Source organism: Cervus elaphus, chromosome 26 (assembly GCF_910594005.1).
Source record: "Cervus elaphus chromosome 26, mCerEla1.1, whole genome shotgun sequence".
In the NCBI taxonomy this organism is placed as follows: domain Eukaryota; kingdom Metazoa; phylum Chordata; class Mammalia; order Artiodactyla; family Cervidae; genus Cervus; species Cervus elaphus.
In genome coordinates, this window is record NC_057840.1 from 41796322 (window position 1) to 41814938 (window position 18617).

General features: G+C 50.3%; 1 protein-coding gene across 1 annotated transcript in view; it reads left to right on the top strand.

The window, feature by feature from the left end:
- The window catches only part of FNDC1 (fibronectin type III domain containing 1), a 112033-nt gene that overhangs the window by 37181 nt on the left and 56235 nt on the right, over positions 1-18617 (top strand). The window contains exon 5 of the mRNA XM_043888618.1: positions 13096-13302. Within this exon, the coding sequence (XP_043744553.1) occupies positions 13096-13302 (207 nt within the window). The remainder of the gene's footprint in view (positions 1-13095; positions 13303-18617) is intronic.

Here is an 18617-nt window from a genome sequence, read left to right on the forward strand (position 1 = left end):
TTGGTGATGGACAGGGAGGCCTGGCGTGCTGTGGTTCACGGGGTTGCAAAGAGTTGGACACGACTGAGCGACTGAACTGAACTGAACTGAACTGAACCTCTGCTGTAGGACCTGGCTCAAAAGCTAATTTGGGCAGGTGTCAAATTATTTGACAGTGAAACTATGAGACCTGAAAACTGAAGCTTGGCATCTTTCACTTCTTCCTTGGCACTCCTTTCATAGAACATATCTGTGGATGTACCAGGAAGGCTGTCCAAGCATGTGTTTTGGTCTTTTCTATCAGTAGTTCATAAAAATGAGCACCCATCTTCAGGTGCCTTTTCCCTAGTTTGTTTATGTAGATGTGACTGTTGTAGAATTTAAAAACTCTAATCCCACTGTCTTGAGATTGCCTCCTCCCCTAAACTCTTGGCTTAAGAGCATAATGAATCCATCCAACTATAACCATCTCCACCACTCACTGTTATGCCCCAGAGTCAAGCTCAATCAACAGTGAGACCCTTCAGACGTCTCAGCCATACAATGATGGGGCTCCCCAAGAAGGCTCCAGGCTCCTTTCTAAGAACCCTCTCAGGTTCTAAACTTCCTTCTAAGGTTCTAGGGTTCCTTTCAGGATTGACATTTCATGAATTGATGACACTAAGGCCCTCTGAATGAGTGATCCTAAGCTTGGCAAGCCATTGGGAACCATTGCTGAGACATGGCTGTTTGCCTTGGTCTCCACCCTACTTAGAATGTTTTAGGCCAGCAAATCCCAAACTCATCTTGGCCAAGGAAGAAACACTGAATTAGATTCTGCCTGTTGACGTTGTGAGTGAATACATAGAGGTGCACAGGATAAAGAATCGTCTCCAGTGATATACTGGATGTGCTGCTTTCCTTCTCTGGGTGCAAATGGCAGGCTTTCTGCCAAATGAGCCAAGGAGACACCATGTTAACTCACTTAAACCGACCCGTGTCGGTGTGACTGGGTAAGAGGAGCCACTGCAAACCCCATCCTGCATCGCTTCTGCCCTGGGGACACTGCCCTGTAATCTGGAGCAGGATCCCGGCTGCCGAGGGCTGGACTTGAGCTTTAAGTGTTTCCCGCTCCAAAGTTTTAAAATTAATTGTGAATCAAAGACCGTCCTCTTTTCATATACTAGTTTCAATTTAAAAAGTCTCTGGCCCACAGGGGATTAATAATGTCTGTGACATTATTTTTCTCAGTAGCTCTCTCAATGCAATTATTAGATTTTTTACAGTATGCAGTTTGGAGGGCAGACCTGGTTTCTGGCTCCTGACCTGGGTGGGGGTGAGCTCCTCGAGGGCAGGGCAACAATGGTTTACTCATCTTTGTATCTCCAGAGCCTGGGCCAAGCACAAAGTAGGCGCTCAAGGAATGTTTACTGGGTGAAATGCACTTAGAGGCTGCTTCTGCCCCATACCCGTGCCCAGGAAGTTGAACTGTGTGTCAGGAGCTCAGGCACCTCCATCTCGTTCAGCCACCGACTGTGGGGGTGGCCCCAGCAGGCTGCTTGGCCACCCCAGAGTGGTGTTGTCACTGGTCAGTGGCCCTGGCTCTTGCCCACTGTTTCTTTGGAGGGGCCTGGGTGAAGGATGGCATTGAATGCATTTGGAGACCGGAGTTCCTCAGGGCTGGTTGCTCTGTGGAGTCACAGTCAGGCCTACCTGCCATGAGGTCACCTCCCTCCACGTTGAGATCTTTATCCCTCCGTGGCTCAGATCTCTTTATCTGGGTGCTGGTTTCCAAGCCGCTTCTCACATTAGAATGTGGTTCAGTTTAGTTCAGTTCAGTCGCTCAGTCGTGTCTGACTCTTTGTGACCCCATGAACCGCAGCCCGCCAGGCCTCCCTGTCCATCACCAACTCCCGGAGTCCACCCAAACTCGTGTCCATTGAGTCGGTGATGCCATCCAACCATCTCATCCTGTCGTCCCCTTCTCCTCCTGCCCTCAATCTTTCCCAGTATCAGGGTCTTTTCAAATGAGTCAGCTCTTCGCATCAGGTGGCCAAAGTATTGGAGTTTCAGCTTCAACATCAGTCCTTCCAATGAACACCCAGGACTGATCTCCTTTAGGATGGACTGGTTGGATCTCCTTGCAGTCCAAGGGACTCTCAAGAGTCTTCTCCAACACCACAGTTCAAAAGCATCAGTTCTTCGTGTGGTTAGAATGTGGTTAGACTTCACCAACCTCAGAGTCCATTCTTTCATCCTAAAAAGAAGGCAAGAGAGGCTTGCATGCAGATGTTCTTGGGCGGGACTCCTGAGTTCCAGCCCAGACAAGAATGCCATGGGAAGGACTTAGCATGGGCCAGCTGCCTGGAGGAGGCAGAAGTGGTGGGCAGCCTTCTCGGACACCAAGGCTGAAACCCACATTTTGCGGTGTTTCATCTCCCTGTCTACACTGATGAATGAGAATATATGCGCATAGCTTTTCTTTTCAGTGAATCCTTAAGATGCAGATGGTGGGGAATGAGGCCCTTCCCTCCAATGGATGGGCGCTTGTTTCAGAGGTTGAGAAGTGGCTGCTTTGACGGGGTGGGCAGGGGCTGTGGATGGCTGGGAAGATGAACTTGTGTGTGGGCCTTGAGTGCCATGTCGGCCACCCTTGCCCCTGCCTCCTGGGGGAACCTGCAATAGTTAACAAACCCAGCGTCCCCGGTGGGGCCAACATCTTGGGGGCTTGGTGCCATTTTCTGAGTATCTGTCACTGGCTTTTCTTTTGGTGTCTGAGTGCAGAGGAGGGCAAGGTGGAGCAGCGGGTGATGCCCCTGAAGAGAGATGCAGCTTCTTATAAAGGATCCTTGGGCGTGTAGATGTCATTCTCGAAAGAAACCACTTTCTTTGCTCAGTTGTCAACCTATTCATATATTGTAACTGGACCTTTCATTTGCAGGTGACATGTTGGATAGCACTAAAAACTGAGCTAACCAATAGCGGTTTACTTTCATTTCTAGAAGACAACTGTGTTGCTGACTCTTTGGCTCCCAAATGAAACAAATGCAGAAGAGCTGTAGACAAAACAAACCAAACTGCAAAAACCTGGGAAAAGTTTTCCTTAGGAATCTAACACCCCCTTTCTCTTAGCTTACCTTGACCAGGAGGCTGTCTCTGTGTCCACAGTGAGGTGAGGAAACGCCAGAGGTCCCCATTTCAGTCGTTGAGGAGCTCAGAAAAGGAGACTCGCTTCCTTTGCTTTCTGGGTTCCTCTGAGGCCCTCAGGAAGTGCAGCTGAAAACTGAAGCACCAGCAGATGGCTCCAGATCAGATGCTCCAATGATGTGCGTTTTCATCCTTCACGGAGCAACCTTTACAGCCGGTCCCCTGCAGGATTCCCCCCTCTTGCCTTCCACGCTGACTCAATGTGGGTTGGGCCGGGGGTGGGGAGCGAGGGAGCTGGGCCCAGGCCAGGGCTCACCCGTGGTGCAGGTGGCTGAGGGCCTCGGCAACTGATATCACTGTTCCAGGCTTATTGGTGAGCCACTGCCCTGAGTAGGACGCAGGGACCTTCGCCAGCTCTGCCTGTGCGGCAGCGGAGAGGCTGCTGACCTAACACACAGAGAGTCCCCTCAAAGGTCTTATGATCTGTGAGACTGAGGGATGTGTCCATGCAGACGGTTGTAGGACTGCTGAATTCCTGTGTAGACTTTGCCCGCATTGTTCATGTCCTGCTGGCCACCGTCTTGGGGTGACTCGGCCTCTGCCGCCTCGGTCCTGTGCAGAGACATTGGTGGTGTAGTCTTCACTGATGTTCATAGCACTGCTGGGATCATAGCACCTTTGGGTTTGCCTGGTGGCTCAGATGGTAAAGAATCCGCCTGTAACACAGGAGACCCGGGTTCAATCCCTGGGTCAGGAAGATCCCCTGGAGATGGGCATGGCAACCCACTCCAGTATCCTTGCCTAGAGAATCCCCATGGACAAAGGAACCTGGCGGACTACAGTCCATGGGGTCGCAAAGAGTCAGACGTGACTGAGCGACTTTCACTCACCGGGATCAAGGTCAGTAACTGATTGACCTTTTTGGATGACATCCTGGAGCTGCTGGTAGACTGGTCATTCTTTGAGGCTTCTCAAACTGGGTCCTCAGAACTTGCGAGAACATAGCACTGCCAGGAGAGCATGATGGGAAGTATTTTCTTGGCAGAGACACCAGGCAGGTCCAACGGGAAGTGTTTTCTTGGTGGCCGGTCATTTAAAATGTTATTTTTGACTTTGAAAACAAACCAAAATATTATAGAGTAGTCTATAAAATTCAAATGCAATTTTGAGATGAAACCGAAATTGTGGATCAGTTACCAATGCTCCAGGCTTGTGGGGGCCGCGTTTGTTTTCTTTGCTGTTACATGAACCTTGGTGAAGAGCGTGAGGGGCTCTGTTCAGCGTAAAGTGATCCAGCGCTTTTGTGAAAACAGACAGCCAAGTCAAACAAGATGGTTGGAGTGGAGTGGTCCCAGGGTGGCTGGAGCATCTGCTTTGTTTCTGAGATGGTCCTGCCGGAGTTTTGAGGACCACGTTTGCGGCTCAGATGCTGGCAGCCCTCTGCCAGCCTGTGGGGTTGGCCTCTGACTACACTGTCCCTGGGTTCCCTGTGGCTTCCTCATCTGGTGACAGCCAGGATGTCCCCACGTGATCCTAGGAAGCAGGGAAGAGGAATCCGTGAAGAACTGGGCAGGGGGCGGCAGAAACCTTAAACTGATGGCAGTGAGGTTTGTTTGCTTTAAAAGTTAGCTTTACATGCTTCATAAAGGGCTTCCACAGTCCTAACATTACTAACATCATTAGTAATTGGCATTGATTCACTTGGGGGCAATCAAGGTTCTTTGTTTTTCTTTCAAGATCTTCTCTTTTCTCCCAGTCCCTGAAACAGCAGCAAGAATGGACTGACTCCGGTTGATGGCTTAGGGGCACTGTGCTAGTGTCTCTGAAGGACGCTGAGATATGTGCCTATGACTCTAATTCTCCCCTTGGTGTCCACACTGCTTCCCCGGCAGGCAGCCAGGCCCTTGGAGACTGAAACATGGGTAAATGTAAGGGGAACGGTGTGATAAATGGCTTCTGATGGGATGAATGGACCCACATTACCTGGAGGGCAGCGAGGCCCTTGGGAACATCTTCTGAATGTAGGGATGCTTGTGACATGACAGTCCTAGGTAGACGGCGATGCCTGGCTCTGCAGACCAGTCCTTCCCCAGAGGGGCCCCCAGAGGGATGCTCTCCCAGAGGGCCCTGTGTGTATGCCACAGTGTGGCTATGGGTGACACCAACTATGCAACCACTGTGAGCTTCTAAATAGGGGTGGAGAGAACCAGGGATGCAGCCCCTGGTTCCAATGCCAGCTGAGTGCCTGATGCTATCTGGCTGGGAGATTCTCCCTTACTCTCTCGGAGCCTCACTTCTGTTGTCTGTAAATGGGGTGTTTATTGGGTTATCGTGAGGATGCTTGTCCAGTGCCTTACCTGGCAGGGATCCAGTAGATGGTGAAGGTTGGTGATGCTCTGACAGACACTGTTCTGAAGTGAAGGCATAAGATTTCCTGTGGCCTTCTCGGGCTTCCCTGGTGGCTCAGATGGTAGAGAATCTGCCTGCCATGTGAGAGACCCAGGTTCGATCCCTGGGTCGGGAAGATCCCCTGGAGAAGGAAATGGCAACTCGCTCCAGTATTCTTCCCTGGAGAATCCTGTGGCCAGAGGAGGCTGGTGGGCTACACAGTCCATAGGGTTGCAAAGAGTCAGACATGACTGAGTGTTTAACACTCTCTTGTTAAATAGCTGGGTTTGTTCAAATAAACCACAGTTGAGTGCATCGTTAAACGTACCGAGGGCCTTGATTGGAGAGGAGAGTGGGGCATTAAAGGGAGACTTTAGAGTAAGTGTTGCACATGTGGTTTTGGGGGAGAGGAGCTCTGGGAGCCTTTCAGAGGTGTTGCAGGGGGACTGAGTGTCAGAATTCACCCAGGAAGAAGGAGCCAGTGGCAGACCAAGGCTGTCAGGCGTCGCCAACCTGCCCGCACTCTGGCCTCGGCTGGCATGGGGGGGGGGAGGGCACCCAGACTCAGCATGGGGGCAGCAGGGCATGTGTCTGGTTCCTCTGGTTGAGACAGCTGCGGTCACCCCCCTGCACCCCAGTGCATCTTCCCTCCCCGCTCCTGCCCCCTCACCTCTTCCTAATCAGGCTCTTTCATTGCAAGCCCACACAAGCTCCGGAATCTCACTGTCCCGGATACAGGTGGGAGGGGCTGTGTTTCCACAAGCTCCACCCCTCCCCCCAAAGGTGTTCTGAAGTACAGTGCATTGTGAGGACCGTGGTCCAGCCTCGTGGGCTGGATTCCCGCCTGCCCTCAGACCAGCGTCCCTGGTGGCCTTGAGGTCTGATGCCTGGGAAGGGTGGGGAGGCTGCCTGGGGCCGAGGCTGGGCGAGGGGAAGGGCGATTCTTACTGCCCCCGGGCTGAGGATGAGGGCTGTCTGCGTGAAGCTTGGAGGCCAGCGCAGTGGGTGTCAGGTGGGTCAGTGGGACAAACCACTTGCTCTCCAAAGCTCTAGACTGAGGGATCCCTCACGTCCTCCTGGAAACAAGAATGTCCTGCTAGTTGAAACCGGGCCAGGGAAAGCGGTCACCAGACAGCTGGGGCCACGGACTTTCATGCCAATGAAGAGGAGGGGCCGGCTCAGAGTGGTGTGTGGTTGTGAGATGCTGATGAGGACGAGGAATACTGCTTTCTGCTTATGGTGCAAAAAAACCCACCTGGGTGTCGACAGCCTCGTATGTGAGCAGGCTTTCAGGGCACAGTCTCTGGCAATATGCCCACTTCTTTTCCACCTGTCTGGTTCTTTGAAAGTGAAAGTCACTCAGTTGTGTTCACCTCTTTGCAACCCCGTGGACTATATAGTCCACGGGATTCTCCAGGCCAGAATACTGGAGTGGGTAGCCTTTCTCTTCTCCAGGGGATCTTCCCAACCCAGGGACCGAACCCAGGTCTCCCACATTGCAGGTGGATTTTTTACCAGGTTCTTTGACACACATTTTTTTTTTCCTTAGTGCCCACAGAAAACTCTGTGATGCAACCACAGCTCACCTTCTGAAAGGAGCCACCCGCCCACCATGAATCTGATAAAAGAGGGTTTTTATCATGACCAATCACAAACACAACGAGCACTTAATGTGTCCTTGATAGATGCCAGGACAGTGTCAATTACAAAACCCAGTAAGCTAGACACTACCTGGCCGAGGAGGAAGCTGAAGTTCGAAAGGCAGTGAGACGTAGACTCAGATTCAGACCCTGGCTTTCGAGCCCGTGGAAGCCCAACTCAGAAGCTACACGTTTACCTGGCGCTGAATTGTAAATGGGCAAAGAAAGCATCACGTTGAATTTTGGATTTTTTTTGTGTGTGGAAAGAACAGATTTTTTGGACTCTCTACAATTTCACAATACTTGCCAATTTGCATAGCTGGTGACACACCTCAGGGGTGATGTTCTAATCCTGCCTGGCTTTCAGATGTTTGTTGTAGTTTACCTGGGAATCATTTCACCTCACTGACCTGCTTAGTAGACGGTGTGTGATTAATCGCTGTAGGTCTTCTGAGATCAGTTCATTCTGAGCAACATCAACCTGGTTGAATGGTCTTCAGAGCAACGGAGGGACTGTGTCCTGCCAGGTTCAAAATATACTTAGCACTGGTGGATGTGAACATCATTCCTCTTGGCAATGGTGACTTCCTGTTTTCAGGAGAAAAGGTTTACAGGGATTTGTTAGAAAATTTTCAGAAGGCTTCTGTGAGGCTGTCACACACAGCTTAGAGAAAACACTTAGAAAATCTCATTGCAAGTGAACTTGAACCATGTGAACAAATTTTCTTCATGTGCACATAGATTAAAAGAAGGCTCCCAGATGATCTAGAAAAGATCTATAAAAGCTAATTGACAGGGTATTTCATTCAGAACATTAAAGAAAGGAACTTTTCAAAGTACTTGAAAAAATTGGGGTTGGCTTTAGGGCTGTGTACAGCAGAAGGACATTGTCACCTCACTCTGGTTTCTAGAGTCGGTGGCCTTCTCTGGTTGCTAAGGGCAACCTGCTGAGTAGCTTCTCTGGTTCCTTAGCTATGCTGTCTGATCCACTGAAGAAAACGTATACGTGCTGGCCGGGTCCCTTTCTGTTCACCTGGAGCTATCCCAACATTGTTCATCGCCTATACCCCAACACAAAATTGTTGTTGTTCAGCTGCTAAGTTGGGTCCAACTCTTTATGACCCCATGGACTGCAGCATGCTAGGCTCCCCTACCCTTCATCTCCCAGAGCTTGCTCAAAATCATGTCCGTTGAGTCTGTGATGCCATCCAGCCATCTCATCCTCTGTCGTCCCCTTCTCCTCCCGCCTTCAGTCTTTCCCAGCATCGGGGTCTTCTCCAATGACTCAGTTCTTCGCATCAGGTGGCCAAAGTATTAGAGTTTCAGCCTCAGCATCAGTCCCTCCAATGAATATTTAGGGTTGATTTCCTTTAGGATGGACTGGTTTGATCTCCTTGCTATCCACGGAGTTAAACAAACAAAACATACCTGCGAATGTGAGGCCTACTGTGCAAGGCATTATGCTCACACTTGGAAGGGGGCCTGTCCAGCTTAGAACCCATGTTTCACGTTTATTAGCAGAAGAGATTGGGTGGCTGGTGAGATGGCTTGAGTGGACGGGGTCTCGGTGGACGAGCGGGGAGACTGGCATCAGGGCGGCTGCATTCAGCTCGCTGCTTGCTGGTTAGCCATGTGGCCTTGGGTCAGGTGCTTCACCTCTTGATCCTCAGTTTTCTTGTGGGGATTATGACTTCTGGCCTCCTCGCCTGGGAGATGTTGGAAGGACAGTTAAAATGAACCACGAGAGAGTGTGTAACCAAGTGTGAGGTTCTGTGTAGAAGAGGCAGTGTGGTTGGTCCAAAGGGCTGGTCTCAGCCCTGTTGCCAAAGCTTGCCAGCAGGCCTGGCTTTGTTCTGGAACTCTGGTGTGGAGGGTTGGACGGCAGCCCGGAGCCTGTGGGGGGAGCCCATGCGGTCCGAGGGGGCCACGGCTGTCCCTGCCACTGGGCAGTGTGGCTGAGATTTAGTGGGCCTGGCCTGGGTCAGGATCTCAGGCCAAACCCTGTGCCGACTGGGACGGAGCCCCTTGTTCTTGGAACCTCCCCCTTCCTCTTCCTCAGGGACCCCGGCACTTCAGGACATCCCAGTGGTCTTTTTCCTTCTTTCTGCTTGTTCAAAATTTTGCTCTTGAGTGTCAGGAGTTATTTGTTCTAGAGCATAGGCCCCCCGCATTCCCCAAATGAAGAAGACGTGTTAGTCACTCTTTGTGACCCCATGGACTGTAGCCCGCCAGGCTCCTTTGTCCATGGAATTCCCCAGGTAAGAATCCTGGAGTGGGTAGCCATTCCCTTTTCCAGTGGATCTTCTCGACCCAGGGATTGAACCTGGGTCTCCTTCACTGTCGGTGGATACTTCACCGTCTGAGCCACCAGGAAAGCCCCAAGGCCCCGGGGCGAGGCCTGCTCTCCACCAATGCTAGTTCCGCTGTAAAGTAGATGGCTGGGCGGGCCTCAGGGCGGGGGCCGGGCCACAGAGCTCGGAACACCACCTCTGCCCAGTGATTTACTTCTTAGCTGAATCTTGTTAGACCCGTGCATGTGTTTTCGGTCAACTTACCCGTGTTGCTGGAGATCATCCCAGAAGTCCCAGGCTGATGGGCGGGCCTCTGCAGTGGCAGGGAGAGTGGCTGTGTCACCCGGGGCTTTAGGACAAGAGAGCTGAGGGCAGCCCATCACCGATGGACACATCGGTGACTGCACCATGGACACCCACCGCATTTCCTGCTGCCCCGGGGAGGTAGACTGTGGCCACCGTGGGGGTTGAGGGGAGCCTGCCAGTCCCGCTGGGAAGAAGAGCAGTGCAGACGGCCTGTGGCAGCTTGAGCAGGCGTCATTTCTCACGTCCGCATCACTGAGGGTCCCTTGAGGAGGTATGAGCTTTTCTTAAGAGTAAAATGAATACCGTGTATTACCGGCAGACCAACCTAGATAGCATATTAAAAAGCAGAGACATTACTTTGCCAACAAAGGTCCGTCTGGTCAAGGCTATGGTTTTTCCAGTGGTCATGTATGGATGTGAGAATTGGACTGTGAAGAAAGCTGAGTGCCGAAAAATTGATGCTTTTGAACTGTGGTGTTGGAGAAGACTCTTGAGAGCCCCTTGGACTGCAAGGAGATCCAACCAGTCCATCCTAAAGGAGATCAGTCCTGGGTGTTCATTGGAAGGACTGAGGCTGAAGCTGAAACTCCAATACTTTGGCCACCTCATGCGAAGAGTTGACTCGTTGGAAAAGACCCTGATGCTGGGAGGGATTGGGGGCAGGAGGAGAAGGGGACGACAGAGGATGAGATGGCTGGATGGCATCACCGACTCGATGGGCATGAGTTTGAGTAAACTCCGGGAGTTTGTGATGGACAGGGAGGCCTGGCGTGCTGCGATTCATGGGGTCGCAAAGAGTCGGACACGACTGAGCGACTGAACTGAACTGATTGGCAGACATAATTTTTAAATAATTTATTTTCAATTGAAGGATAATTGCTTTACAGTATTGGTTTGATTTGTGCCATACATCAACATGAATTAGCCCTAGGTTTATATATGTCCCTCCCTCTAGAACCTCCCTCCCACCTGCCGCCCATTCCCACCCCCTAGGTTGTCTCAGAGCCCCAGTTTGAGTTTGCTGAGTCATAGCAAATTCCCATTGGCTGTCTATTTTACATATGGTAGTGTATATGCATCCATGCTACTCTCTCTATACGTCTTACCTTCTCCTTCCTCCCTGCCACCCTCTTCATAAGTCAGTTCTCTAGGCAGACATCATTTTCACATTATAGACTTCTAAAAAAAAAAAGCCCTGTTGCCTGCCCAAAGCTGGACACTCTGGAACCAAACACCAGCCTCAGGGGCTTCACCTGGGAGAGGCTGTGGGCTCACTCCTCAGAGGGGCTTCTGCTAAAACAGTGTGTTGTAGGTGGTGATAGTTCATATTGGAGGCACACAGAGTAAAACGTGACTCAGAAGATGTAAAGAGAAAGAAGCCAAGTTTTGTGCTTCCTTTAAAATTTCCTCTCTCGACTTCTGTTCCCCTGCCTATGGCTCATGTCAAGTTTCTTTCATAACTTTGCATAAAGCTGAAAATGACGCAAACACTATTCCTGAAAAGTTAAACTTGGTTGTGTATTTTGTTCTGATGCATGTCATCCAAAAACGTGCTGACTTCAAAAACCAAACCAAAGTTTCATCAAGACTAAGCATGCCACCCCTTGTCCAGATTTTCCGTCTCGTAAGTCGTTTTTGCCAGATATTTTCACTACCGGCTTTTGAAAAATGATTCCTACCCTAGTCCCACGAGGACAAGGTCTGTTCAGCAGTGACACAGGCTTATGAAGAAAATCCACAGTCACCCACAGATAATGCAGGTGCTTAACGAGACTCGGCAGTCTGGATCTTTCTAGAAACATTGAGCGTCCTATTCTTAGGAGTATGAAGGAAGAGGTCCCCACTGGGACTCATAAGAAAAATCAACTCATAGGATTAATGTAAGAACTCATTCAATGAATCAGTACTGTGCTGTTAATGAATTGGACTATTCGTACTAAACATTTAGACAATTTTTTTCTTTTCAATTATAGAGATGAGCATATTTGTCATTTCCATATTGCTTGGTGGTCCCTAATTTTTATAGAGGCTAGATTCTTGAAGTAGAGAGCCCCACCTCTGAACTTGGAATAACACTGAGTTCAGTTTAGTAGAACCCCTGCGAAAGTGGTTACACTTGCGTCACCAGGGTGCAAGACAAAATTTTATATAGTTAGTTGACTGTGCTATTGGATTAAAAACAAAAAAATCTCAATAATCACTATTTTGTGTATTGGGGAAAATATTTGTTGAACCGTAATATGATGTTCTCTTAGCAGCCTTTAGGAATGAGGGTGCCCAGTGACTGATTAGGTAGCTCCAGCTAATATACAAAAGGATATTCCTTTTGGTTCGAAGACACAGTCAGGTCTTGGCATAGTCATCTCCAATGGCTAGTATTGTGCTGTTGAAACTGACACTAACTCATGACATTTTGTTTTGTTTTAGTTAGTGTTAAAATATTCACTTAGGTGGGAATTTTCCAGTCTGATAAAATTAGAATTGGTGATGGGGGTGATGTACATAGTGGAGGAAGGATGCCTGGGAAACATACCTGGCTGACATAGCCAGAGAGACACTCACTGGGTCACTGGGTCCCCTGAAAGGGCTAGAAAGTGGCCCGCTGTCAGAAACAGGCAGTGTAGTCATCACGTAGTCTGTAGCCCTTGTTCCCAAACATATCGTCAGCTCTTAATCCACGTAAAAGCAAAACTTCGAACACTAAGTATTGGCCTTGCTTTGAGATTGTTAACAATGAGAGTGACTCCTGAGACTTATCAGCTTAGTAAGAGTCCTGGAAATGGACTGACTTATCAGGAAGGCAACAGTAGATGTGGGGCGTAGCAGCAGGGTTTGCCTGAAGGGCCACGACTTGGACACGCTGGAGAAATTAAGATCAAAACCAGAACGCAGGATCGAGCTCTTAGCGAGTCACCATAAAGACAAGGAAAGCCCAGTCCTTTTTTCAAACTTATAGTGGAAAAGCTTCCAGGGGGACAGTTAAAAATAGCATGAAAGTGTGTTTGCTATATTTTACGCTGACCCTTTGCTTTCACCAGGGGATAGAGAGTTTTTGGCTTTAAGGGGGCGAGAGGAAATAAATGAAAAGGAACATTGTAAAGCATCCAGGATTGCTGGCTGGCAGTCTCACACATGGTATGTTTTCACTTTAAATCCTTGAGACCTCTCAGCCTCCTGTGAGGGGTGGACACTGAGTGTCGATACCCTTGGGGGAAGAATGTTCTTACTAGAACTGGTTACCCAAAGTGGGTGTTTTAAGCCCAGCTGCTAATTGTTGTGGCTCCACCTTTGGGCACGCTTTTCCCTCCTCTGTTGGGAGCTCCGGGGTTTGCTGTTTAATGGTCTTGTGTCGTGTCCTCTTTAAGAAAAGGACGTGCCCAACAAGCCCTTGCGGGTCCGAGTCCGCTCATCTGACGACCGGCTGTCCGTGGCGTGGAAGGCACCGCGCCTGTCTGGAGCCAAGAGTCCACGCCGATCCCGGGGCTTCCTTCTGGGCTACGGAGAAAGTGGCCGGAAGATGAATTACGTGCCACTGACGAGAGATGAGCGAACGCATGAAATCAAAAAGCTAGGTGAGTTTCATGTTCATTGTCGTTCGATGTCTTAATGATCTTGGCGATCATTTTTAGATTTTGAAGCTCCGTTGAACAGAACGTGGTCTTTCGGCTAGGATGTTCATTTTCCAGGTGTTACAGTTTTTCAGAAATTCACTGTTTGTTCTGTCCTCCCTCCATGCCTCCATCCTTTTTACCTTCCATTAGTGGTGGGACAAGGCCGCCCAACAAGTGCCCATCAGCGGCTTCCCAACTGGGGTTGTGCTGATGCCATAATGTGGGTCAGTTTTCTGGATGTGCGGGGGGTCGGGGGCGGTTGGTGGTGGTGAGCCTAATGCTTTTCCCATCTTGGCTCTGATTTCATCGTTTAGCTTTTTTAAAATATAATTTCATTTGTTTATTTTTGACTGTGCTGGGTCATCATCGCTGTGTGGGCTTTTCTCTAGTTGTGGCGAGCGGGGGCTCCTCTCTCGTTGCAGTGCACGGGCTTCTCCTTGCAGCGTCTTCTCTTGTTGCGGAGCATGGGCTCTAGGGTGTGTGGGCTTCAGTAGTTGTGGCGTGTGGACTCTAGAGCTCAGACTTAATAGTTGTGGCCTACGGGCTTAGTTGCTCTGAGGCCTGTGGGATCTTCCTAGAGATCAGGGATCAAACCCATGTCTCCTGCATTGGCAGGCAGATTCTTTACCACCCAGTCGCCAGGGAAGTCCCATCGTTTAGCTTTTTAAGCTTCATTGTAGATCCTGGGGCACTGGACCTTGGGTCCCATCGAGATGAAGTGTGGTGGCAGCTGATGGAGTCTGTGGACCACACCTGCTCCTCTTCCTCTTTGCAAACTCTCACTGGGTGAAGGAGGCATCGAAGCATCGGCCGTGGAGGCTGAAGGAACATTTGCCGGGAGAGGTTATGAGCTTGGTTGCTTGGTTCGAGGCCTGCTTGCCTTGCTCATCAACAGGCCTGGAGAGTGGACACGGGCCATGCTCCGAGGTGGGGCAGCGATGATCCCTTGGTCCTGGCATCCCTTGGGGGTGGACACCCTGCAGCACTCCTAGAACACTGGTGCTTTCCTGCCTTCCTTTACGCCCCCCTATCTACATGACGAATTTGGCAGGAGGCACTGGGTAAGCGTGGCTGGGTCCTTCCTTCCGCGTCCTGTAGGGGAAGCCGAGTTGCAGAGCACACAGTCTGTTCCTCTTCTCTGTGCCCGAGTCATGGGGGGCCCAGGGTTGCTGGAGACATGAGGTCCGTCTGCCTCTGGGGTTTGGTATCAGAAAGTGCACCTGCCCCAAGCTCTCCAGCTTGGAGTGTCCCAGCAAGAGGTACTGTGGCCCCCCCCTGCTTAGTCTTGTTCCCTTCCTAACTGAATCAGTGCTCAGGCGAGGAAGAGGATGTGATTTTACTGGGTCCTGCTGAGACTCCAGGGGAGTACTGGGGTCTCATCATGACGCAGTTGTGGCCCAGCTCCCAGCACACGCAATGAGGGGCCGGAGACTGACCAAGGCAGGTTTGAGCTGCTGGAGGCGCTGAGCGGGAGGCCGGGCTGGATTTCCTCCCCGAAAGATCCTCGGAAGTTACCTTACTGCTCCGCTCAGACACCTGCTATTGGAAAAGTCAGTTGGGCATTCCTAGGGCAGGATCGGCCTGGCATCCTACGGGCTTTACTGGGTCTCCACGTGATGGCACAGGCAGCCATGAGCCGGGCATGGCATCGAAGCCTCAAACTAGATGCCAGGCTTTTTCCAGCATCTGTCTGCTCCAAAGCCACATGAAACCACTAGGGATTACGGGAGAGACTGGAGAAATCTGAGTGGTCCATGTTTTGTGAAGGCTGGCTTCAGTATTAGCAGCAAGACCCAGAGCTAGAGGCTTGACACCTCATTCATTCATCCATCCATTCCGGGGCCTACCCCCAGCCCTGAGTGGTTGTGCTGTGCTGGTTACGTGGCGGTTTCGGGGAGTCAGGCCAAATTCTTCCCAGAACATCAGCATAAGAGCCGAGTCCCCATCTTTGCGTTTCTGACACTGCAGGGGAGCACTGTGCCAGTGGAGAGTTTTCACTGCCCGGAGTTCTTTCCTAGACACCACACATTCAAGTGTCCTCTGGTGTCCACGAGTTTTTCATCTGACTGGTTCTGTTCACTTTTTGTATCCTTAGTAGTGAAGCCCTGGCTCGCCTGAGCATAGCAGAAGGATGTTTTTTTTTTTTTTTGCTTCCTGAACTTGAGCAAATGTTGGCACTGAGGTGAGGGGTAGGCCCCAATCCCAGCCTGAACAGACAGCTCAGGACTCCACCCGCTAGTTTTGGAATGTTCACCAAATAAAAAGTGTTGGATTTGCCATCGTGAAGATCTACATGACCACATAGGAGGAGGTCTCACTGGACACTAGCTCACCCTGTCCGGGAGGATGGGGCAATGTGAATTCCCGGGGACGTTGGAGTGGCCTGCTGTGTTCGAGGACGCCGGTCTCCTTATTTTATCCTGTGCAGGATTTTAATTCCACTGGTAACGGAGATACCACGGAAAGCGTGGTACTGCAGGGAATGGCCAAACCTTAAGGAAACTTGGAGAAAAATGGGCCTGTGGTCCCGTCAGCAGAAACCCTGCCCTTGGAGTCATTCATCAAACACATCTTCTTGGGCATCTTCTAAGTCAGGCAGCATCCTGGCATGGCCTCCCCGCAGTCCTCTACGGGGCAGATGGTACCCAGAGTGCGTAGAGATCACTGTTGTGAAAGCGGCTGCAGGGGACAGAGAAGTGTCGGGGGCAGGCGGCTCTCTGGCCTCCGGGAGGCGCCACCGATGTTGAATCTTGTCGTCAGAGGAGCCCCCTGGGGGTGGTGGGAATACGGAGCGGGAGGAGGTAGGCAGCCCAGAGGAGGTGGGAGCCGGACAGTAAAGAGGAACGAGCCTTTGGAGTCCTTCAGGATGTCTCCACTGACCTTCAGGAGTCAGTTTCTGCCACGTCACACTGAGGTCAGGAAGTGAGGGGAGTCGGTGGGACCTGGGGTCCCAGGGGTCCCTTGGATGGTGATGCTGCGCTCATTTTGGAAATTTTGTTGCTACTCTATTCAATGATAAAGGAGCATGGGAAGAAGTGTGCTTGTATACCACTGGGTCTTTATGATATTTCTATTAAAAAGGGTGAACTGCGGCATGACCAGCTGTCAGGTGCTTTCTCAGCCCAGGGTCAGTGTCCCGTGGGCTCTGGGCTCTCTGCCCCTTCTCAACTATGTTAGTAAGAGCCCAGGGCTTGTCTGAGACCAGCCTAGCATTTGGGCCATGTCCTTGGGGTCATCTCACCCCACTGAGCTGGCTCCTCATCCATGAAAAGGAGACGATGAGAGTAGCTTCCTCCTGGGGCTTTGTCGGGACTAAGTGAGGAACTGAGATAAAATGCTTAACCCACACAGAGACTAGACCCAGCACACACGAGCCAGTGTTAGAGTTTACTGCAGTGCCGCCTGTTTCCTGGAGATCATCTCAGGCCACACTGACCTGGAGAGCACAGCAAATCAAGAATCTGGGCATTCAGCAAATCAAGAACTTTAACAATTATATTGCAGACATGCAGAAGAGTCCGTCGTGGGAAACTGGTCTTTTCTTGGTGGTTCCTGATAAATGATGAGCCACCACTTTCCACATTTAGTTCTTTATACACATTCCTGGATTGTGAAATTGAGCAGTAAAATTTTTCTTTTTTGACGTTTGGTGTGCTTGTCAGTAGTGCCAAGAGATTAACAGATCTGAAGGGACTCCAATGTTGAGACATTTAACGTTCTGGGAATCCAAGTGTTACAAACTTGATCCTTCCTTTTTGTAAAACATAACATTTCAGAATTTTCTGAGAGAATAAGATGTGAGAGCCTCAGCCTCATAATGTACTCTGGTTGCAGTGTGAGTCTCATCTGCCCTATGTATGCACGACTCAATGGACATGAGTTTGAGTAAAGTCTGGGAGTTGGTGATGGACAGGGAGGCCAGGTGTGCTGCAGTCCATGGGGTCGCAAAGAGTCGGACACGACTGAGCGGCTGAACTGAACTGAATTGATGTACGTATAGATACATAGAGACCGCGCAGCTTGTCACCTGTTACTCCTTCGCTGAAATGCGATTAGTCTACAGAAGTTTACATAAACAGGGCTCTCTGTGTGAGTCTTTTTTTGAACATGGGTCTCCTTTTATGTTTACTGTTTGTAAAAACAAGAGGTTTATTCTGCCATTGCCACACGGACGTTTGCCATTCCGGCAGGCAGGCCACCAGTGTTATGCATTTTCTTTAGGATCTTAGGGAAACCTTTCTGGGCTTCCCAGGTGGCTCAGATGGTAAAGAATCAGCCTGCAATGAAGGAGACACCAGTTTGTTCCCTGGGTTGGGAAGATCCCCTGGAGAAGGGAACGGCAACCCACTCCAGTGTTCTTGCCTGGAGAATCCCGTGGACAGAGGAGCCTGGTGGGCTGCAGTCCATGGGGTCACAAAGAGTCAGACACGACTGGGTGACGGAGCACACACGCATGCCGTCTTATTAACGTGCGGACATATTACCTGATGGTATAATTATCCACATTAGTAATATGCCAGAATTGAAGTGAAAGTGAAGGCGCTCAGTTATGTCCGACTCTTTGCGACCCCATGGACTGTAGCCCACCAGCTCCTCCGTCCATGGAATTTTCCAGGCAAGAGTACTGCAGTGGGTTGCCATTTCCTTCTCCAGGTGTAGTATGTCAAGTGGCCTCATTTTTATTCTTGAACTGATCAAGGCTGCTATAGGAAACAAGGATGATAGAACCTGGAGTTGGGTATTAGCAACTTTGGATTTAGGGAAGATTACGAGTCCTTCTTACCCACTCCAGTGTTCTTGCCTGGAGAATCCCATGGACGGAGGAGCCTGGTGGGCTGCCATCTATGGGGTCGCACAGAGTCAGACTGAAGCGACTTAGCAGCAGCAGCAGCATGAGTCCTTCTTAGGGGTGTGACTTCGGGCAAGTCAGTCCATTTTTGTGGTTTTATGTCCTCATTTGTAAAGTAAGAAAGTTCAAACTGGAAGATAGCCAGAGTTTTACCTGGGTCTCAGACTCAGTGATTCCATAGTACTTGAGAACTGTAGGCTTTAGTTCTTGCAGTTTATTTCCAAATAATGTCTTCAAGTTTAGATTAAATTGGATATTAGTGGGCCCAATGCACAAGTTGGGGGGGTGGGAGTGGGGGTGAACGAGAGAGAACAATCTAGAAATAAAGGATGAGTTTAGACTCCTCTGTTTGCTCTTAGCTCACCTTCAGAGACACTGTTCTGAGGATTTCAGTTCAAAGGGCACAGCGTCCCACTTGGGCTGAGAC